The 21,706-nt window shown below is 41.1% G+C and overlaps 1 protein-coding gene across 4 annotated transcripts in view; it reads left to right on the forward strand.

The window, feature by feature from the left end:
* Nucleotides 1–4,094: 4,094 nt before the first annotated feature.
* Nucleotides 4,095–21,706, forward strand: part of tp63 (tumor protein p63) — a 34,647-nt gene continuing 17,035 nt past the window's right edge. For 2 of the 4 annotated variants that reach the window (XM_084921043.1, XM_084921044.1), the window contains exon 1: nucleotides 19,500–19,651. In XM_084921043.1, coding sequence (XP_084777169.1) covers nucleotides 19,610–19,651 — 42 coding nt within the window. In that variant the 5' untranslated portion in view covers nucleotides 19,500–19,609. Of the gene's footprint in view, nucleotides 4,198–9,583; nucleotides 9,719–12,383; nucleotides 12,514–19,499; nucleotides 19,652–21,706 lie in introns of those variants that run through there. The other 2 variants (XM_084921045.1, XM_084921046.1) reach the window with 2 other exon arrangements.

Below are 21,706 nucleotides of genomic sequence, written 5' to 3' on the forward strand. Positions count from 1 at the left end.
ACAGCTGTTTATCTTTTTTGTCGTTATGGAAGTACAGGACTGGTTGTCTGAGTGTCAAAATATTCCACCCTCCAGGAAGTGAATTTATGCTGGGAATGTTTTGATTCGTTTTCTTGTTTACTACGTTTTTCATCCCTTCCCTCAACGGTTCTTCACACTGCCCGATCACAAGACTTCCCTATAGAGGTGACAGGAACAATGCCAAGTTGCTGGGCAGTTTAGTGCATAGGCTGTAAATTAGCGCTTCTCAGACACTGCATCGGACACTGGTAGTTTTGACTCATCTGGATTTCCCCTGCATTAGTCACCAACTAGAATATACACACAGACGCACACAAGTATGCCCACATAACCCCCACACGGCGTGAGAGTGATTGGCCTCAGCCTGGTGTGTGTGACTGACACTGATAATGCAGCACTCCACAGTGCAGTGAGCGTCGCTGCTACCTCATCAGCTGCTCCACCAACTGCTCGTTGGCATCCTGTATGTAAACTCCTGACATTAATAAGGCTGTGTGAACCGGGTATATAATGCCTTCAGCACGATGAACACACCAGAATGAATTAAGCACACCGATCACTCAGGCTGGTTGCCATTTTTGGCTTGATCTGCAGATACAATTGCAGATTAAAGCGGGATTAACGCTCTCTAACCAGAGGCCTGTGAGAATAATAACCACTTTAGACATATGTGCTCTCCCACTGATGACAGTACCAGAGATGTCGCTGACGTAGCTGCTAACCCATAAACACACACATACATCTCAAATGAAGTAATAGCGGCTTGGTGACTGGTTTCCAGCGCCTGGGCCTTAGAGTAATTAATGATGTAAGGGTTTCGTGTGTCAGTGTAAATATCAGATTTAATGATATCTTGAGGTCAGTTTGTCCTTGTTGTGCTGGGAGGTGGTCAAAGCTGCAGTGTGTGTGTGTTAGGTTTAGAGAGGCTTGTTGCTTAAATAACCTAATAATCACCATGGGATTTTACAAGTGGGTTTTTACTATAGTCGTGTTTATGTGAGCTGTGATTGGTTGTCATTTTTCAGCTGGGAACCATGTTTCACAGAGCAACCCAACAACGGTCGTTGGTATTTCCAGCAGTGACCTTGGGGGAATAGTTGCTCATACTTTCGCACGGTCGTTGGGTGTGACTCATTTCAGACTTTCACGTCTCTAAAAATTTCATAAAAATTGGCAGCTTGTGGACTTTTTAAAACCAAATTAGAACTCAATGTGATTATAAAAGTATGAGCAGTGAAGCCTAGCTTTACTCGTTTTAGAAATCAGATCAGCAGACATGCAGCAGAACGGCGGATCCTCTCAATGATTCGGTCATATCACAACACGGCCTCACATTTGATCATTTGGTGTTCACATCCGTTGGTGGTTTTTTGTAGAAGATTGTGCACAATGTAGCGCCACAACTAAGCGGAGTGTTTGTTGCTGGCTCTGATGAGGCACTGGGGTTAAATTTCCACCTAAAATTCTTTTTTAACTTGTTTTCAGCTTCTTCTTTTTTTTATTTTTAAAATTATTTTTGAAGAAGTGGCTGAAAGTCACAGCTCAGTCACATCTGATGTAACTTAGTGTGAGTGAGTTGTGCATATTGTTCTTTTATTTGCTATCTGCTTGTGAACTTGTATTGTTTTTAGGGTGTTTCTTGTTTACCCGCTTTTGTGGCAGGTTTAGATTTGAGCATCATTTGGAGCCTCCGCCCTAAGGCTACACATGAAAGTTTATTTATTTATGTCGTGTCATTCATGTAGCGTTCATAAACTACACCCATAAATTGAAGTTTACGTTTTTTTACTCGTTCAAAATATGAAACGCAGTTAAGGAAAATATTAATAAGTATGTGTCCAAGCTTAGGTAAGTTAAACCCAACTTTAAAAATTACACTCCTGGTGATTTACCGTTGGGGAAGCCCAAAACCTCCTTTGCTGGTGCGAATTCTTTGTTACACACAGGAAATACCCTAAATATCCCGAATGTTAACACTGTCGTTTTAGGTATTTACCCCAGTTTGCACCTCAAAGACAACAACAGAAGTCAGGATAGGTAAACCTAATATATAGAATTAAAACCGTCACTTGGAGATGGCAGTGCTGCTCATCCACTGTCTCTTAGCTGGTTGCTCCAGACCGAAGTACATCAACACAGTTTGGATGGATTAGCAAGAAATGGTGTCTGGAAAGTCACTGGTCCATGACAGAGTAAGGCCATTTTGACAGCTATGAAATGTTTTGAAATATTGTTAATATAAGTGAATTATTTAATTGTTTTTATAGCTGCTAAACTTGCGATCGCTCTGTTTTCATCGATGTGAAGCGAGTGTTGTAGTTGCTTCCGTGAGTACGTTGATGTCTTCATGCTTTCCAGTTTTTTGTGACCACACTGATTCATCAGCACAGACCCTACACTGCAGTGCATGTGTATTTTAGGTTTACTCCAAGCTTGCAGCAGTATAAAAGGAGTGGCTAATGGCAATCAGGCTGATTGTTTTCGGTCTCTGAGAGCTGGGTCATGCAACTATTTATACAGGTGCACCTGTTCAGCCTTTCTAGGGTTGATGGGGCTCTTTTCCATAAACTAGTCAGTACAAAACAATACATAGCCTACAGTATAATAAAAAAAAAATACTTCTTGGCTGTCCATTGAATTTGCCACATTTAGAAAGAGATGGTCATTCAGGCTTCAAAAGACTGGAGTGGGAGATTCATGAGTGGATATTTATTGGCGGGAAATGTAATGTGACCAATTCTGGGTTTGTTTTTACAATAAACCACAAAATGTGGTCCTGAATGCTTGGGTTCAAGGTAGTTACAGGTCTCTCAGAAGTCCAGTTCCCTTCAACTCAAATGCCCTGGATGACTGAGAAAGCACACAGTCCGTCACCAAAATGTGACATGCATCACAAATGCGTACGGGTTTACTTGATGAGTGGACTGTCCAGATGTTCTTTACACTGAGAATCAAACATAGTGGGTGCTTCATTCATTACGAACTCAGCCGAGTGTGAAAATGCTGATATGAAACCTTCCAATACAGTATGTTAAAAATATCGGCCGTGTGTCCACAGTGTCTTGTCACCAGGTTGGCACACAGTATCCGCTGTATCAGTGCCGTGTGTCACAGGTGCACCGCGGGCAGAGAGAGGCTCTATATCTTTATTAAAAGTACAAGAGAGCAGCTTAAAGGTTTGTGTTCCCTGGATACACCACATCTATTTATTATCATTCCTCCTGCGGTGACCCTTCCTTTTATTTTAGCATACTGATTCATCTGCTGTTCATCTCTGAAAACCACACAACACCTCTAGGTTTACATTGCCATGCTGCTTGGCTGAGAGGGTGGTTGAATTGGAAGTATGTGCCAGGATGTGGCACGATTTCAGCGTTTGCCTAAATATGAGTTTATGTAGGCTACTGTAATGATAAAGTATTTTTATCTGGTGTCTGTTTAGGTTTAAAGGGGATTCTCATTTTTAGTTTTTTCACGAGAACAGTCAGTTCTTGACCTAAGAGTTTGTTTCACTTCCTTAAAATTGCTGAATCGGCACACAGTGAACAGTTGCTGCTATTCGGGGCGCGTTTGTGGAAATATTCAGCGCGCCCGAAACCCTCTCAGTATTCGCTGAGAAGCGTGACGCAACAGACGTGCTGTCGGGCCGCAAAATCCGCTCGGGAGTCTGGGTGGAAATATCAGAACAAGGCCAGAGACACAGATGGAGGAGTGGGGTGTAAGTGGGGAGCTTTTCAGGATAGTGGCTTGCTGGCGTGTGGGTGTGTGGGTGTTTGTGTGTTGGGGTCAAATGTAGTTGCTTGATATCTATATCCTAGCAACTGAGAGTGAGTGATATCTTGTACAGCTGGAGCAGGGGATTGGTCAGAAAGAAGGCACAAGCCCCGCCTATTTTGGGTAGCCTAAGAAAAAATACCTAAATTCAAAACATCTCTCAAACTTTCTGCACTCTGCACTGTACCCTCCGGCACTTTAATCCAGGCCTGGTTGTGTTTTTAACGGTATTTTTTTTTTTTTTTATTGTACTTTAATTGATTCTCATAGCTCAAGCACAGCTATTGATCCATTTATGACAAGCTGATCATTCTGAAGCTTTCAGCAAAGTGAACTCTGGCATGACAACATGAATTCACCTTACACAGCTGTGCAGTATTACCCTGAGTTTCCCTTTCGGCGGTAAGTACCTAAAGGTTGTTGAAATTGATGACCTATACTCACACGTACTTATACGGTAGACTATTGAGGTCATGTGTTTTGTTTTTTTTTGCCTAATTAGTTAAACAATATGTGTTGCATGGATTCGAAGTGTAGCTATACTCCTTCATAATGAGCCTTACATTAAGTTTAAAAGAATGATGTAGGAGTTGCCGGCTGGGAATCTCCCTGCTCCTGTTTGACCCGCGCTGCAGTTCACGCTGTCTGGAGGTCCAAAACGGCCTGAGAACAGTTGTGTCTGCCTGGATCCTCAGCTGCTGCTGCTCGGTCCTGATATATTTATAAGGGCAGCATACTTATGGCAGCAATGCATGTGTAAAGGGCAATCAGGGCTGAAGGCAGGCAGATTACATGACATCTGGAGGTCCTCTTCTGGAGATTTTTGAACCTCAACGGGAGTGCATGTGCTAGTACAAAATATATCAGATGAGAGATGATTATATCTCAGTTTCAGCACATTACTGTACCTCTATAGGCTTTGATAATTGCACATGAATGGTACAGTTTGCACCAAAACTACCTACATGAGTGTTTCTTCTCTCATTCTAAAATATTTAAATGCAGATCTTCTTTAAATTCTTTGCAGATTGGATGTGTTCTGTGTGCTTTTTGCCCTTTTAAATTTACCATCATAGCACCTTGTAGTTGAGTTTAACAGTTCTGGCTGTGGCACAAATTTGAAAACAATGTAACTGTTTTTGAAAAGGGATGAAAAGTATCTTCCTTGGCCTGTAAATCCCTCCACCTGTCTTGTATCCTTTGCCTTCTACGCCTTACCTTCCCTCTTGCACCAGATGATCAAAATAAAAGGAGGAGAAACTCTGGGGCTTTCTATTGTTTTTCACTCGTGTCCCTTTTCCAGCCTCGGCTGACGGATGAGGGGGAGAAGGTCTTAGGCCTTTGAAAAGTGATTAATAATGACACTGGAGAAGGACCCCGATCGGCTAGGCTGTTTGTTTTGATTGCATTTTCATTGGTCGGTGTGCACAACCTGCCAAGAGACAATAGCCATCCCTGTTTAGTGCTGACCTCTGCCCCAGTCTCGTCTGGAGGCGCTGCACTGTGTTTAAGTGGATGCTGAACAGCCTTTGCCTCGGGCTAACCGAAAACCTCTCAGAGTAACCAGACACCCAAACGCAGACAAAATGCAGCCAGAAAAGGGACAAAGCTCATCTCGAAAGTCCGTTAGTAAAATAAAACTGCTTTGAAATGATGATAAAAAAAGATAGAATATTGCATTTATGTGGTATGCATTTGAACGTGGACATGTGTGCCTTATTACAACAATGAAAATTATTTTCTTAAGCACAAAGTAGTGCAGGACATCAGCAGGGTTAGGCTGCAGATCTACTATTTTATTCTTCCATTAAACTGTTTTAGTGTATTTATAGGCTTGGATGGCTGTACACGCAGAACCTGATAAACAGCTTTAGTTCTGGATGCTGACTGGTGATCAGACAATACCAAGAAGCAAAGCTCAAAAGTCTTTTGGACAAGTTAATGGGATGTCAGTTAAACTAGTTCTTCTGTATTTTAAAAGAAAATTAAAGAATGAAATGGAGTTAATGTGAGGCACAGGTCACGTGGATGACCACACCTAAACCCTTTCTCCTTGAACACAGATGACAACTCACCTGCTCTACCTGCCATTTACCTGTTTTTTTTGTTTTTTTTTTTAAAGTCATCCTTTGTGATTTTTTTTTTTCCCTCTTTGGCACGTTTCCTTCAAACTCCTCATGTGCTCTTGTGCCAGGCAACTAAGCCACCAGGTTTTGATTTGTGTACTGCTGTAAATGCTTTCCTACAAAAGCGTGTTGGCGCTGTTCAAAGTAGAAAATAAAAAATAAAAATAAATCAATCACTATTTTGACATCGACTCTGAAGAGATACTGCTGTGATTTGGATGTATTCATAACAAAGCAACATGTTGATAAGGATGAAGAGATGGCTTTTATGAATCAGTAAGCCCTAGCATAATGGATCATTTCAAGAATATCACAATTTATTTTACTATTATTCTTTACAAATTATTTTATTTATTTATTTTCTTTTTTCTTTCTTTCTTTTTTTTTGCTCTTTAATCTTCAGTGCTTCTGAAGAAACCATATAAAATCCTGAATTTAAATGTATGGGACGATGTTGCAATTGCAAAAATAGTAGAAAAAAATAAGCATTTAAAACCTTATTCTGGGGCAAATTCTGCATTTTTAAAGCAGTCTATATTATATTATGAATTACTGTGAAAAATATTAATAACTCGGATGTCGATGTCACATGTTTTCTGTTGGCTGTACAACAATATGCACAAATAAGTTGATTAATTTTTTTTTTTAATTCGTAGATTTAAAAAATAAATAAATCTTGGCATCTGTCTGTCATCAGTTTAATTCCTTCTGTGACTTAATGCTTAGTCTTTAGCAGGAATGAGTTCTTAAGCAAAAGTACTAACAGCATATTGTCAAATAATGCCTTAAAAATTTGTTATGGAAGTACTGAAGGTATTTAGTGTTATACTTTTACACGTTCTATCCTTAGACTGTTAGTCTGGATGAACTGAAAGGATTTTACACTGTAATTGTAAACATGGATTTATTGGTACCTTCATTATGGCCATAGATGAATCTTTAGAAAGTCTTTATGCTCTTTATCTCGCGATCTTTAAACATTTAGCCTGCACAAAATTGATGTGACACAACAGATAAACAATCGCTGCCATCAGTAAATGTCATCTTAGCGCCTGTAGGCTGACGGCAGTCAACGAGGTGCACTCTTAGATATTCTTACTCATGCATTCATGTAAAAGGAGGATATCTGTGTTGCAGTTGGTTTGGGTGGGGCTTATTGCGTACAAGTTTGTAGCAGTTTTCATTTTCTTTTTTACATTAACGAAACGTTACATTTAACGTCACAAACGTTACATTACGTTTACATTAACGAAACGTTAATGTAACATCACATTTGCTCTCAAACATTTTCAACAGCTGCCAATTTGAGAGTGTACAGCTGTAAACCACTGGTCAGTTTGAGTTTTGCAAAACTCATATTTTAGGTTTTTGTTATATATAAAAATCAAATGCATTCGACTTACAGTGAACTTATTTTGTAAATGTGCCAGGTTGCACTCACATGTGAGTAGTTGACAATATTTAGCCAGTCAGAGAGAGATATACAGTATGCTTTATTCTTTTTAATATTCATATCTTTAAAAAAAAATTATATTTTCATTACAATTTAAACACAAATCATAAACAAAAAGACTTTTAAAAGCTGTAAAACATGTAAATATATTAAATTTGTCTGTTCAGTGGGTGTCCAGTTGGTGTGTGTGGGGTCTGTGTTAGCAGTGTAACATAAATTTAGGATCTAGATGGCAACTATGCACACTGTGACTTTTTACATAAAGTAAGAGTACATACAATGAAATTAAAAATTAACAAATTAATAGCAAAAAAAGCAGAGAAGAAAAAGCTGCTGGATTTGCTTGAGCATTTTCATATATGCTCTGGATCATAAACCCATGTGTATGCATATAAATAACAATATGTGTATATCTATTTAAAGAGCCCTGTGACTTTTCATAAAGATTTGAATAGTTGTATATTTATTGTTATTTGTAGATCGAGCTCTGTCTGCTTTCCTCATCATAATAATGATAAGTATTACCCCTCTGAATAAACTCTAAATACATTTTGAACTTGAACAAAGATCCACTTTTCAGCTTGACTCAAAATAATTCTGCTTCCTTAAAAGAGCACAGAATGTCCAATTAGAGGCAATAAATTAAGTTATAGACTGCTAATGCAGATGTCAACTATAGCTGTGTGAACACCTGAAAAACACTTTCTATATTGTTTTATTAACTATTTGTAGTTTTCCTTCCCAAATGTGTTTTATAGCCACACAAAGTTGCCACATACTTGAGTACTTTTTTTCTCATCATCATCGCATTTGGCAACATTATTTTGGCAGACTTTCCTCACGTAGTGTATATGGTTCCTTACTTCGTAACACCATCACTTAAATATTGTACAGAGGGGCACAGCGTGCTGGAGGCGCTCTGCTGCTGAAAGGGCAAATCGTTACCGAAAACTATCCGACATAGGATGCGAAAAGTTTTAAAAGTCCCAAAATGTAGTTTTAGTTTTCAAATCTTATGTTAAGGTCAGATGCCACAAATGGCTTACGGGCTTCCCAAAAACTTATATATTTAGGTTGGTTACAAGTTTAAAATAAAAATCAAAAAAACGCAGCTGTGTGAGGAACCGTCCTTGTTAGTAGACTGGTTTAAAGGGGTGCGTGCTATTTTTGCAGCGGATCAACTGACTTCTCATTTGAGACATTTATTAAATTCTTTTCTGGCTTTATTAAATTATTTATGTTACATTTCAGGTGAAAGAGGTCAGATGAACGATTTTTTTTGGATTCACTGAAGCATTTTGGAGTTTCACTTTGCTGCAGATCGTGTCAGTTTAATTATTGTGCAGGTCTGATATACATGCAGCTTTTTATACAAGGCGAGCTGAAATACAGCTTCCTTGTAAGCCGCTGTAATTCATGATCAATCCAAGCTTTGTCGTGGTCCTAATGTTGCAGAAACATCTAACTTTACTCTATTAAATGTGTCTGGGCATGATTAATATGTAGGCCTTAATCTGTGACATCTTACCCATAATAATTCGTGAGCTTTGCAAAATAAATTCATCTCAGCTCTCAGCGCTCCCTCATATGAGCCTCCTGCATACGTGAAATTATTTGCTTCATTAGATATGCCTGTGTTTGTAAGACAGGTATTAATATCATTCATCACAGCGTTGGGGAATTCCAAAACCTAAAATAGTGCCAGCTTCAGATTATGGCCGCCCCATCGGCCTCCCTCCCGAGCTCGCCCAGCTGTACGCATACCACAAGTTTTAGCGGTGCTATCATATAGACGTTGGGGGGAATTCCGCCTGTCTCAGACTGCAGCGTGCGCCACTTCAGCAGGAACAATGGCGGGCAGAGCTCTGAAGCAGGTGTAATGTTTCAAGGCAGCAGGTCAAAGTGCCTCTGTCTGAATGGTACATAATCACCATTATGTGTAGTACAAATATTCAACATTATGTAGGCTGACTTCTTCACAATGGAAGTGCTCTTCATGAATGGCTGCCAGCAGGACTCCTCCTCCTCCTCCTTTATCTCCACTGGCTGGGTGGCCGCATCTTAGCACAGCACATCAGCTTTTATGTTCGCTGACTTTGCAACTATAAAACGCTTCCCTTTAAAATAGTTTTTCAGAAATAGCAGCTGTAAGTGAGCAGGAATGGGTGTAATAAAATGATTACAGCTGATTGATGGTGTCTTTCTGCAGACTCAGGGACCCTTCAGCTCGTCTGTCCTGGAGAGAGGGCTCATTCCTCACCACCATGTCCCAGAATCAGGCAGCACAGACAACTGACTTGTTCAGCCAAGATGTGTTCAACCAGCTGTTTGATATGCTCGACCAGTAAGTGAATACTGTCAAAAACAACAAAACAAGGAAAAAAAGGCCGTAGTGAAATATTCAGCTATGCACATATTTTAGATATTTGTGTGTTAGTTTTCACTTTGGGGATTTTTTTTCTTCTTTTATGTGGAAATTATAAACCATGTCAGCTTCTTTGCCTGACTTCCTTCTCACTCACAGCAGTTATCGTCACACTTTAGTTTCTCTTTTTTTCTAGATTTGAATTTATCCACGTTTATGCCCCTGTGTAAAACTTGCCTATGGACACAAAAACGTTATTTTCAGCCAATGGGTAAAAGGTGGACTTAGCCACCGTGACGTCACTCACTTGTTTTTGGGTTAGGATAACCCCCCATTGTTTTTTGTTTTTAAATCAGAAGTGATTGTATTTGGACAGGATGTAAAGCTATTTGCTAACAGTAACAAACTGCACAAATAAACTGTAAGAATGTGGGAGAGATACATAGATACCCTCTAATAAGCACTAATTAAGAGGCTACTAAAATACTAGAATTTCACCAAGCAGGATGTAATTTCTTGTCAGTAAAGGCAGCAAAAGCTGTCCAGTTCATTAACTCTTTCAGTCAAAGTGGCCACATCTGTGCCCAGGTGGATAATTTATAAGAAAACATTCACCCTCTCAGATTCATTATGGACTCAGACTGCAAGTTTCTACTGTAATGTTGGACTTTTTAACATGGGCGTCCATAGGGACTAACTCACCGACGGAGCCTCGAGTGGACGTTAGAGGAACTGCAGTTTATGTTGACTTCATTTTCCGGCTGCACTTCCATGCAGGCAACTATACACAATTTTGCTGAAAACTCCGAATGGTACTCGGTAGTTTTTATGATCACCGCGTGCTTCGCATCGACGGATGATGTCCGGGGAAATCTAATCTCACATCTGGTCCAGGTCATCAATGAGCTCCAGGACAGTCGGGTGAAGCCTGACAGCATTGGATGGATCATCACATAAAGTCCCAGAGGTGTTCTACTGGATTTAGGTCAGATGAGCCTGGTCGATGGTATCAATTCCTTCATCCCCCAAAAGCTGCCTATATTATACCGCATGAGGTTCAGCACTGTAGTGCAGCAAGAGGACCCGAAGACACACTGCACCAGTGTGGGGTCGCGCCTCCTGCTACCAGCAGTGATACTGACCCTAGCCAAATGCAAAACTAGTGAAAAAAATGTCAGAAAAGATGTGGAGGAAAAAAATGTCAGTGGGCTTCACCTGTAAAACCATTCCTATTTTGGAATGGTTGCCCCTGTAGTGTGCCTATTGTTCAATTTAATTTAATTCAGTTTTATTTATACAGCACCAAATCACAACAACAGTCTCCTCAAGGCGCTTTATATTGTAAGGTAGACCCTACAATAATAATTTAATTAACACTAAATCAGCTGAAAAGGATTAACAACCCCCTCTGCTACTTAACTGACCAGATCAATACTCTGTCAGTATAACTTCTATACTGATATTATATCAATATAGAAGTTTAACTGACTTGATTCTGTACTCTGATTAAAAATTGTTCATTTACGTTTTTTTTTTAGCAGTTTACTTTTTCTAAAAATGTTCATATCTGGAAACAAATTAGTTTCAATATTCATTTATTTGTCAATAATAACATCAGCATTATTAAGGACTCGGTTATTAATTGTATAAATATACAGTTAACTTGTAAAAGAATAAATTTACAGTTGTATTTTAAAGTCTTGTTCTCTGGTGGCTCATTTGTCCCTGTGAGCCAGGTCAGTGTAGCTCTTATATATTTCAGTCAATAGCTAACATCCTGAATTCCTTTTGTATGTGTCAGTTTTATTCCTGTGTCATATTTCCTGAGCTATAGGTCGACTTAAGTTTAAAAAAAACGTCTCACTTTCCTCTCTCCCCCTTGTCTTCTTTTAGCTCTGTCTGTCTCTACTCTGTTCACTGGGTGAGCAAACAGTGAGACTTCGCAGAGAGGCAGAGGGCACCGGTGCAAGAACAAAAGTCAGAGAGCTTCTGCTGCTAACCCTAACTTTCTCCCAGAGTAATAATTTTACATGTATCACAGCATGAAATCACAGGACAGATGAGAGAGAGGAGGGAGAGAGACACATGAGCCTGATCAATTTCACGCCCACACCACAATCTAGCCAAACTATCCCACACGCTAACGACATGGTGAACCTTGAAAGTTTACCCAGAATTCATTTTTTGAAGTTTGCGCCAGTGATTTATCAGAAAACAGATAAAACATCCGGCGTGCCAGTAATCGATTCTGTTCCTCTGCGTTACAGACAGTTTATTCACACCGATGCACGCAGCTACACACTGCTATAAACAAGAATTTAGATTTGGACTCTTGGAGTGGGTCCAAAATTGATTTGAAATCAGTTCTTAACAGAGCTTAAATGGGTTTAATATTTAATGTGAATATCTCCTGGACTGTAAGTTATGAAGGCTCAAGAATTCTAGAAAATGTAGCACAAGTTAAAAACAATCACTGTGTACTCCAAAAGCTAAAAATATTCATAATATGATGGGTCAATAAATTCATTGAAATCCCTGTAAATAAAAATCAGCAGATTCTGAGGGGGGGGTGTATAGAAACGTTTCTCAGATTTGGTTTATTTTACATGGAACGACCCATTAATCTGTATTGTTGCTGTTTCAGATCTGCCATTCATTCAGTCCAGCCCATCGAGCTGAACTTCAGCGACAGTCCGGCCGACGGGTCGGCAGGAAACACCATTCAGATCAGCATGGACTGCATAACCATGCGTGAGCCGGATGAACCGCTTTCTGTAAGTACATGTGAGGTTTCAGTGGGAAAATAAATGATTTACTTTAAATTCTGCTGCCTGAGAACAAATCATTTATAAAGGGAACAATACAAGTAACCTGTGACGTGCTCAGGATTGTTTGAGCCCATTATTTAATAATGCACAGTGCAATCAGTAAACTAAATAACCAGTTTACAGCCTGGTTTTTGGTTCAATACTCACAGAAACAATCAAATATTTATTTTTGAGGGCTATTATTTTTTAACCAGTAAATTCCAAGGCCTTCATGTCATGCCCCGAAGCGGAAAACCATGCTTCTCCTTAAATGACTCACCATTATCTCGGTAGCTAATTATTTTGTGCATTTTTCATCATTTATGAGGTGTATGCTATCACTTTCATTCTGAGTTGATTGGATTCACAGTGTAAATTACATATGTTGTAAAACACAGAACCTACTTTCAAATTACCAATGGAATTTCCCTGGGAAGGTTAAGAGAAGGTGGTGCAGAGTGGTTCCACACACCGGTGAAGAAAGGTTTATCTGTTTTTTCCTGAGATGTTGTCTGTAAGCTGGCGATTTTATCTGATTTAGCCTGAGCTGTGCTTGACCTGGGTGGCTCCTCTGAGGCAGGTAGTGAGTTGATAGTAGCGTGCGCGCCTGTCACTGTCACATGACGTATCCCTCTTTGGACAGAGAAGGAGTTCAAGCTTGCGACATCTTAGTACAGATAGTCTGATTTTTCCAGTTTCACCACATATAACAAGACGCAGCTGCAGTGGAAGGAAAATAATAGAGGAATTTTATATCAGGAAACGTGTGAAACCCACCTTTGCAAGTACTGCTTCTCTGCAGCTGCTTGGCTGCTGCTCAGCTACGTTCACCTGTACGCTTTTCAGGCATCAACACAATCAGCTAACTGCTAATCAAAGCTCTGTAAGAAGTCCAGCATCCATGAGAAGAAGATTTAAAAAGAAGATTGGTGAAGTCAGGCTAGTTCAGGTGTAATGATTTGCTACCTGCTGGTTTGCCACAGAGCTACGGTTAGGCTGATATAGTCACATTTAGCAAAGAAAAGATGGATCATGAGGGTTGAACCGTTATCAATAAAAGGTTCTATCGAGGGTCTCCGATGGGCAGAGACGAACACAGTCAGGCAGGAAGAAAATGCCAAAAACTGACGTAACATCAGACAAGAGAACCTCTAAGATGGTCCATCCACGTCTTTGTGGTTTATATTCTTCAGTATGAAAAGTCCTGATACCAAGCTTATTGTCCTCGTTAAACTCTTAGTAGGCCCAAGATATAAATACTAAAATACTAAATAAATAAATACTGGGTGTCCAGGACATTGTGCGTTTCTAGAAACTGAGCTTAAAGATGTGCTGCGTATAAGCAGTGCTGATAAAAAGCTGAGCACTGAATAGTTTCTGTGGGGGTTGGGTCTGTTTTTAAAAAGGAAAAAAAAACGAGAGGGAAGGACTGCAGCGAGAAAAAAAGATAAAAACCTCAATGCAGGAGATGTCAGGGCCGGAAACACGTTCGACACACGATTGGCTGTTGGCTCTGATGATTATACCAGCATATGCATACAGGTGAATGCTGCCGTTTTTATTTACAGTGTTTATATGTGACAACTATAAAGTGTTTCTACTCCCATTTTTCCCATTTCTGGGTTTTTCATGTACACTCTTAATTTTTCTTAGTAAAACTAAGTAAGGAAGGATCTCAATTTTTGCTGTATCTGCCATATTTCTCATGCTTCTTTGCAGCTACGCAGCCGGTTCTGGTGTTTTTCTTTACATTTGTGCAATGATGGCATCCTTAGCAGCGACGCTTTCATTGCACATCCAGCCTACACTGATGGGGGATAGTGTGTGAAGGCTTTAACAAGGAAACTCATTCCTAAATCATCTCTCTTGCTGTAGATCAGTGGTTTTCAAACTTTTTCTGGTATGCCCCACTTTAGAAGCCCCAAAAAGTTCACATCCCACACCTCACCATATTTTTTGTCAATCATTAGTTGAAAGAAACGATCGGGGCTGAGTTTTAGTTAAACAAAGTTCAGCTCAGTTGTGTCAGTTTCACCCATCTTTTCACCTCGGTCTTCACTGCGTCTCACAGAGAAAACGCTGAGTTAAAACACAGGTTTGTAAATCCATGTTTAGCGCGGGGCATGTCCTTGTCAGCTCTGCTGCTCAGCGATGATGTTCACGCTCCCCTCCCAGTGCAGGAATGCCGTTGTCCAGCCAGGGCGGGAAAAAAATAGCAAATAAAAATTTTGTTCGGGGAGCTGAGTAACGTTACACTGCGCATCCCCCAAGGGGGCCTGTGCTCTCTTGAACTGATGATTAACGGCTCTACCCCCACCACCCACTTTCCACTTTGTGCACCAGAGAGGGGCGTGGTGCAGCGATTGGCACAGCAGCAGATCTGGCAGCATCGCTGTGGGCTAAAAGCTCGCTCCGGTGGCCGCTTGCCAATCACCAAGCCCCAGCCGTTATTACAGAGTCATACCTCTGTTTTGATGAAAAGCTGCGGTGGGCGAACCCACCCTCAACCTGCCCCCCTTCCTCTTCCACCCGTGTGGAGGTGTGCCTCTTTCATGAGTCATTAGAATGCAGCTCACTGTTTAGTGCCCCGGGGGACTTATTTGTATTGTGTGGGCTTTACGTTTAATGTGAAATTCCTTTTTATTCTACTTTTTTTTTCTTTCTTTCTTTTTTTTTTTTTTTTGCACTGTAGCTGCAGGGCAACAATTTAACGCAGCACCTGCCTCTGTTGTAGAGGTCCCAGGTCTCATCTATCAGTACGTGTCTTCTCCATGTAAAGGTTGTGGAGGTGGGGTGGCAACGAAGGGGGAAGGAGAGGGTAGAATAACATGAAGGAATGTAGCGGGGATCGTGGCAGGAGAAACGCTATATCCTACCCCAAACAGCTGATTTTACAGCCAGATAAAGCTGTGATCAGCTGTGCGTGGAAGATGCAGTTGTCGAGCAGAGGCACCGAGGTGCTTTTCAGTCGCAGGTTAGAGTTTAAACAACTTTACAGAGGAGTAGCTCAATCAACACGAGGCTCCTTCGAGATCTAATTACATGTTTGTGTTTGGATTTTTTTCCCCTCACCTACTGTGTGTCTCGGCGTGAGTGCCCCTGTGTTCAGTGTTTGTGCAGATGAGGGGTTTTCTCTTTTGTTTCCCACATTTAACAGAGCTGAAATTAATGCTTTTAATGCAGACTTTAGCACATGTGGTGCGCTTATTACCACAGCGTTTGAGCCCTTTCCTCGAGCCTTTACCTCCCAACGTTATTTTTTTTTCTCTTTCTAAGCAGCGAGAGGCTTGGCGTCAAACTTTATTCGTCAGGACATCACACTTTATTTAATCCGAAGCAAACTGGTGTATGAAGTAGACAGACATAAAGCGCTCCTTTATTTTGTTTTAATGCTCCACCAGTTTGCCTCCAGCACTTAAAGGTGAAGACCAAAGAACGGTTGCTTGCCACGGTCCACTTGAATGACTGTTGATTTGGTAAGAAGTCAGAGTTTAGATGTGGGGCCCCTGTTACTTTCTTTGTTGGTCATGGGGAGCTGTGTTTTTACGCCGCAGTTTTATATGGTGCCGGGTTCAACAAAAAAACATGCAGGTTGTGACCAGGTGAAAACATCTTTCAGTAATAATGTTTTCTACTGTGTAATGGCATTTTATCTGTCTCAGATTGAGACTTTAGAACCGACTGTGCACTCGAGTGTGGCTGGTCCAGATGTGGTGAGGACACAGGCTTAACTGAAGTCTGTGCATATCTCATAAAGATGTAATTAGGGCTTTTTTTTTATAAACAAGGGTTTGAAGAATATTTTTTCCAGTCCAGGTGATTTTCTTAAGGGGAAAAGTTAGAGGCTCTTCAGGGGTGCCAGCAGGAAAAACCTGTTATGGATATTATTTTAAGAAATATCATGTTTGAAACCAGGTTTTTCAGCAGTATTGTGAGAGCTGGGGCAGAAAAACCAGGGTTTTACTGCTCAGTGGTTTAAAATCTTTAACTAGTTTATATGTTTTTATTCAGTAAAAGAAACTTTGAAATTCAATTAGGAGCTAAAAAAAAGGTTCTTTTGTGTTTCACAGTTTCTTTCTGCACGGCGTCTGTGGTGATCAGATAAATGAAAAAGCAGCGATTCTGTTTGAAATAAGCGGCTGAGTCTCTGTGCTCATTGTTTGTGATACTGGAGGATTTTGAAAAGCGGGCCGTGCGAGTGATCATGTTTTCAGAGCCGTGATCTACATTTCATTTTCTAGTGGTTTTTCCTGAGTAGAAACGGTTTTGGCATTCCCCAAAATGATTTTAACCGTTTCATATATGCAAACAAAATGAGCATTTTTCTTTATCAGATTGTCAGAAATAGCACAACGGAGAGATTTCTGTTAAAGTAGGTAATAAAGATCAACTCCAGTAGGCCCATTTTGAACCAGGACTCGACAGAGCGTGTAAATATAGAAAAAGAACATTTTTGAAACATAGATGCAAAGTGCTTTACAGAAACATTTAAATAGATTCACACGGAAAACTCAAAAAGAACAGGTTACACATTTAAACCCGACCAAAGAGTGTGAATACTCGGGGCTCATGCTTGACCCGCACATGGACCTTGAGGCGTTCAGTACTTGAACCTCCAGAAGCTTCAGCTCAGAAACTAAAACTAAAAGTGGGTTTCCGTGGTTGCAGGTGAAGTTGAAAAGTTAAAATACTTTCCATCTTCTCATTGTGTGAAGTTTAGATTTAAACGGAGTCTGCAGCACTGAATTTGAGCCCTTTTACTTACCGGTATGTATGTGACACAGTGCTAAAACAGGTGTAAAAACATCCCGGCTGCTCTGTTAATGCAAAGATGAAGGTAAGATGTCCAGCACATTGTTTTACAGTGTCGTCACTTGTCTGATTATTTGTATTTAAATAAAAGAATTGAATTGGCGTGCAAAAGTGTGACTCTGCAGCCATTTGGTCAGTGAAGGTCGTAAAAATCATTGCTGAAAATGTTCCCAGTTTCTCTTTCACTTATAAAATGTGTCTGTGGATAAATTAGCTTCCCTAAAAGCAGCTTCAGCGATTCAGGATTTGGTGGCAGTTGATTGTGAGGATTTTGGGATTTGCCACCCAAGTGATGCTTTCTGCTGCTCGGTCGACCATCTGCGTCTGTCAGTGAGGACGGCAGCTTACTCTGTTTTAGGTCAGGTGTCTGTGCCTTTGCAGTCTCTGCAGCCCGACACCCGATACTAAACTAATCTAGCGGACTTTAGGACTAGCCTCTTTAAAAGGAAAAACTTTAGCAAATCCTCTTTTGTCTGAGCCTCTGGATCTGCAGATCTTTAGTCGCCGCTTGCTCCAACTCAGTTTCTCACCACTGTAGCAGCCGAGGTGACGCAGTTAACCTTCAAGTGACCGACTGGGGTCTTTGAAGAACCCAGCTGTTTATTTCATGACATTTTTAGTCATAATGTTACCTATCACAAATCTAATGTTTACACTTATCAGTACATTGCTGTAGAAATGGATCTGTTTTGGAGTGCAGCTCCTGCCTTCGTTGCATTTTACAGCCTCTGTTCTGTAATTTACTGCAGCATTAGCCACAAACTGAGGACTCTAACCTCTTTCGCAGGTCACTGTTGTTTTAACATAATTAGAAGTTTGTTTTGCCAAACAAATGATCACCCTCAGAAGCTGCAGGTTGGCCCGTGTTTGAGGCCGGGAGTCTTCGGAGGCCGCTGGCTTGAGCTCTTTAAAGTGTTGATTTGCCTTTTGTGACAGGCTGACCTGCAGGCCTGAAACCCCGGGGCCTGAGCGGGGTGTGGTTGATGATTGGAGACACTGACTGCACGTCACAGTTGTGCTTTAGATTTCAGACAACTTTCAAATCATTCTGACCACAGGGCAAGATTTTTATCCCCCCGTCACCAAAGGAGTGATGTGTGCCCTGCTGACTGGCCTCCTCCTCCTCCTCTACCTCTGTCATGGAGCAGATCAGCTGGCCATATCCAAATATCATTATATCTGCAGTATCTCCTCTTAAGTCAAAATAATTCTCATTTTATGTGATCATATAAAGACGCACATGCTCTTTTAGATGTTCATCTGAGCCTATAATGTCAATTTTCTGTGATATTTTTTTTACTTCTGGGTTGTGCATGTTTTTAGTTCATATGAATCAAAACAATTCATTAAAAAAATGTCTCAGCATCACCCAACAGTTGTAAGAAGCTTCTCTGCACAAACTGTATGATTCCCAAGTTAAATTGAATCCCACTCACTAGGCCACTCTTATTGGAGCTGCTGGAGTCACAGGAGAGCAAGCGGCTCAGTCCCACCGTCATTACACAAGCTGAGAAACAATGCATGTTTCCAAAACAGATCTACAGCAGTCATCTCTGATAGATACAAGTAATCTACGGGAGTCCCTTTGTTTTCCTGCAGGCCTCTCCATTCAGAGTGCTCTGGGGCTTCAGAGGGGAGCCATTCTTATGCTAACAAGCAACTGTGTATCTGTCCCGAGCTCCCACTCAGCGGCCTGCACTGTAGGAATTAATCGTCTCTCTCATCTCTTTTTTTCTAATTTGGAAAATTATTTTAAACCACCCGAGGCATTTCTTTTTTTTGTTAAAAACTCATTTAAAATGTTTTAGTTTTAATTCGTCTGTGAACAGCGCTGTTTTTTGAAAATTCAAGACAAAAACATACTTTTTTTTCTCCATCTTCTGTTGCTTTGCCTTCTGCGTTGTCACGTCGTTGCATATAAAAATTAATAAAACGTCTGAAATGCTTTTTTTTGGTTGCAGTTCATTATAAACAAAGCTGCCAAGTCGACAAAGTCATTCGTTTTCTCTGCAGAGTTTTCTCTGCAGAGCAAGGCCTCTTCTTCTGGGTGTGGACAGGTAAAGCTCCTCAGGCCCATCCCCTTTTCTTCCAAGGTATATATGACCATCCCATAGATTCTTATAGGAGCTTCTGCTTGTCCACTTTGCATCTGTAGTCCACATCACTCCTTTTAGAGTGAGGAAAAGAGATTTGTGGAATCCTGGAGCCAGTGGAGCAAACAGCAGCAGCTCTGCTCAATCTCAGTGCCAACATGTTGTACCTGGAGACGGGGACCACAACTTCTTACAACGAGGTAAGAGCAGCGCGGGAAACAGGGCATCAGCCTTCGCTTCCATTCTTTGGTCCCCCAGCCTCCTTGGCGTGAAGGACACATCAGAGAAAAAGGCCTCGTAGTTTGAAGCGTAGATTTCATGCCACTATTTAACGTTCCGTAGATTGGATTTGTGTATTTGTCTAACTGAGACATAAACTGCAGATGTGACAGTCCAGAGAGCAGGGGAATGTAAACACAAATCTGGATATTTCCTTCTTGTGAAATGGCTGCTGTGTGTGTGTGTGTGTGTGTGTGTGTGTGGCGGGAAAGGATTTAATCTGTTTCTATGTCTCAGTTAGAGTTTGTTTCTTGATAAAAGTTGGAAAATTTGGGGGAAAAAACACCTGAAAATGGTTTTAATTTAACGTGGCGCCACGTTTATCTTTCCATTAAATCTTCTGTTCTGTTGAAACCAAAGACAACAAAAGTTTAAAGAGTAAAATGTGAGGAAAAAGTTTAATAGATACATATTCTTTAAAAAAATGAAAAAAAATCTGTTCCTGTAGATTCATATTTTACCCTAAGAGGGAAACCATAATTGTTGCCTTATCTGTGTTTGCCGAGCTCGATGGCAAACATATCATCTTAGCTTTATTTTCTTCTTTTTCAAATATGATTGACAACCTGAACTCTAAGTTAAACAATTCAATCTCAGCTCTTTTCCTTGGATCGTACTTTTGCTTTTCCATATATATGTCTGTTATTTTTTTTCTTTCTTTCTTTTTTTTCCCCACCAACTGAATTCCAAACCAAAGCTAACGCCGAGCGGTGATAGATTCTCAGATTGCAGGTTGCAGATAGCAGGTGTGTCAGTTCGCTGTCTTTTTAAGTTGTTGAGCAGGGGGTCTTTAAGTGGTGTCCAGGTCAGTGTGTGTGTCTGTGTGAGTGCGTGCGTGTGCGGGGTATCGGGTTCCCCCCGGTCCCCAGTCTCCTGGGAGCCGCTGCAGCCATTAGATGGTGGCCGGCCAGGCGTTGCTGTTTTGTCCGGGGTCGTAATTGCTTTAATGGTATGTTGATGTAGATACAATCACCTGCTCTGCCCACCCCAGCAGGTATGAGGTGCCGATAGACCCCCACCCACCCAGCCCCACCTCACCTCCCCCCTCTCGGCCTTGTTGAGCCTTTAATGTCTCCCTCCCCCCTTGGTCACTCATCGCAGTCCCTCCCAGATGGTCTCATACGCTGGTCCAACGATGAGCGGGTCAGCGGAGAGCCTGGAATGAGCTCTTTCCCCCTCAGGCCGGGTCTGATCTGGCTCCTGCTGTCTCTTAAGATTTGGCGTTATCAGTGTTTGCGCTCTGCGGCTACACAAAGCAGCAGCAACAGGAGGATTTTAGAAGCTCTAGATAGAAACTGTGGAGCTTTTCGTTGGTCAGTGTATAAGTGCTGAAAGAGTGTGGCGCTTCTGCTCCTCGAGACTGCTGTTATGTCTTCTGGGTTTATCAGAGACTGTGATCTGTGTTCTCACAAAGAAAACAATCTCTGCTGCCTCGCGATGCTGCTGATAATGACACTCGCGCTATTAAACTGATGAGAAACGAGTCAAAAGAACCGAACTGACTCTTTAGACAAGAGTTTTGGCGGGAGTGCAGAGAGCATTTTCACCATTAACATTTCATATTTATTCAGTGAATTCATTTGGTCGCATACCCAGCGAGGAATGCATTGATTTGAATGCGAACCAAACGCCGCAGCAGCAACTTCTAAATGAGCCCTGCCACGTGTATTTAAAATATCCCTGCTATGTGTTGTGGGTAATTCAGGCAATCGCTGTGAAGGTCAACAGTGTCCTTTTGCCGCTGGTCTGAAGCGTTAGCCCAGCATTTTCTCTCAGACAAAGAAATGAGCTCGCAGGCCTCGAACAGAAAGCGCAGCTTTTTGTAAACTTTATTAAAGGCTGCTGCTGATTTACTGCGCTTCTGCTTTGCACAGCTGTGGCATCCCAGAGGCCTGAACACAGCGTCAGCTATAAACAGAAGGAATTTTTAAGAGCTGCTAAAGTGGTTATTAAATGCTGGCTGTATTATAGTGGAA

This window comes from Perissodus microlepis, chromosome 23, assembly GCF_051167445.1.
Source record: "Perissodus microlepis isolate ML-2025 ecotype Zambia chromosome 23, ASM5116744v1, whole genome shotgun sequence".
Classification (NCBI taxonomy): domain Eukaryota; kingdom Metazoa; phylum Chordata; class Actinopteri; order Cichliformes; family Cichlidae; genus Perissodus; species Perissodus microlepis.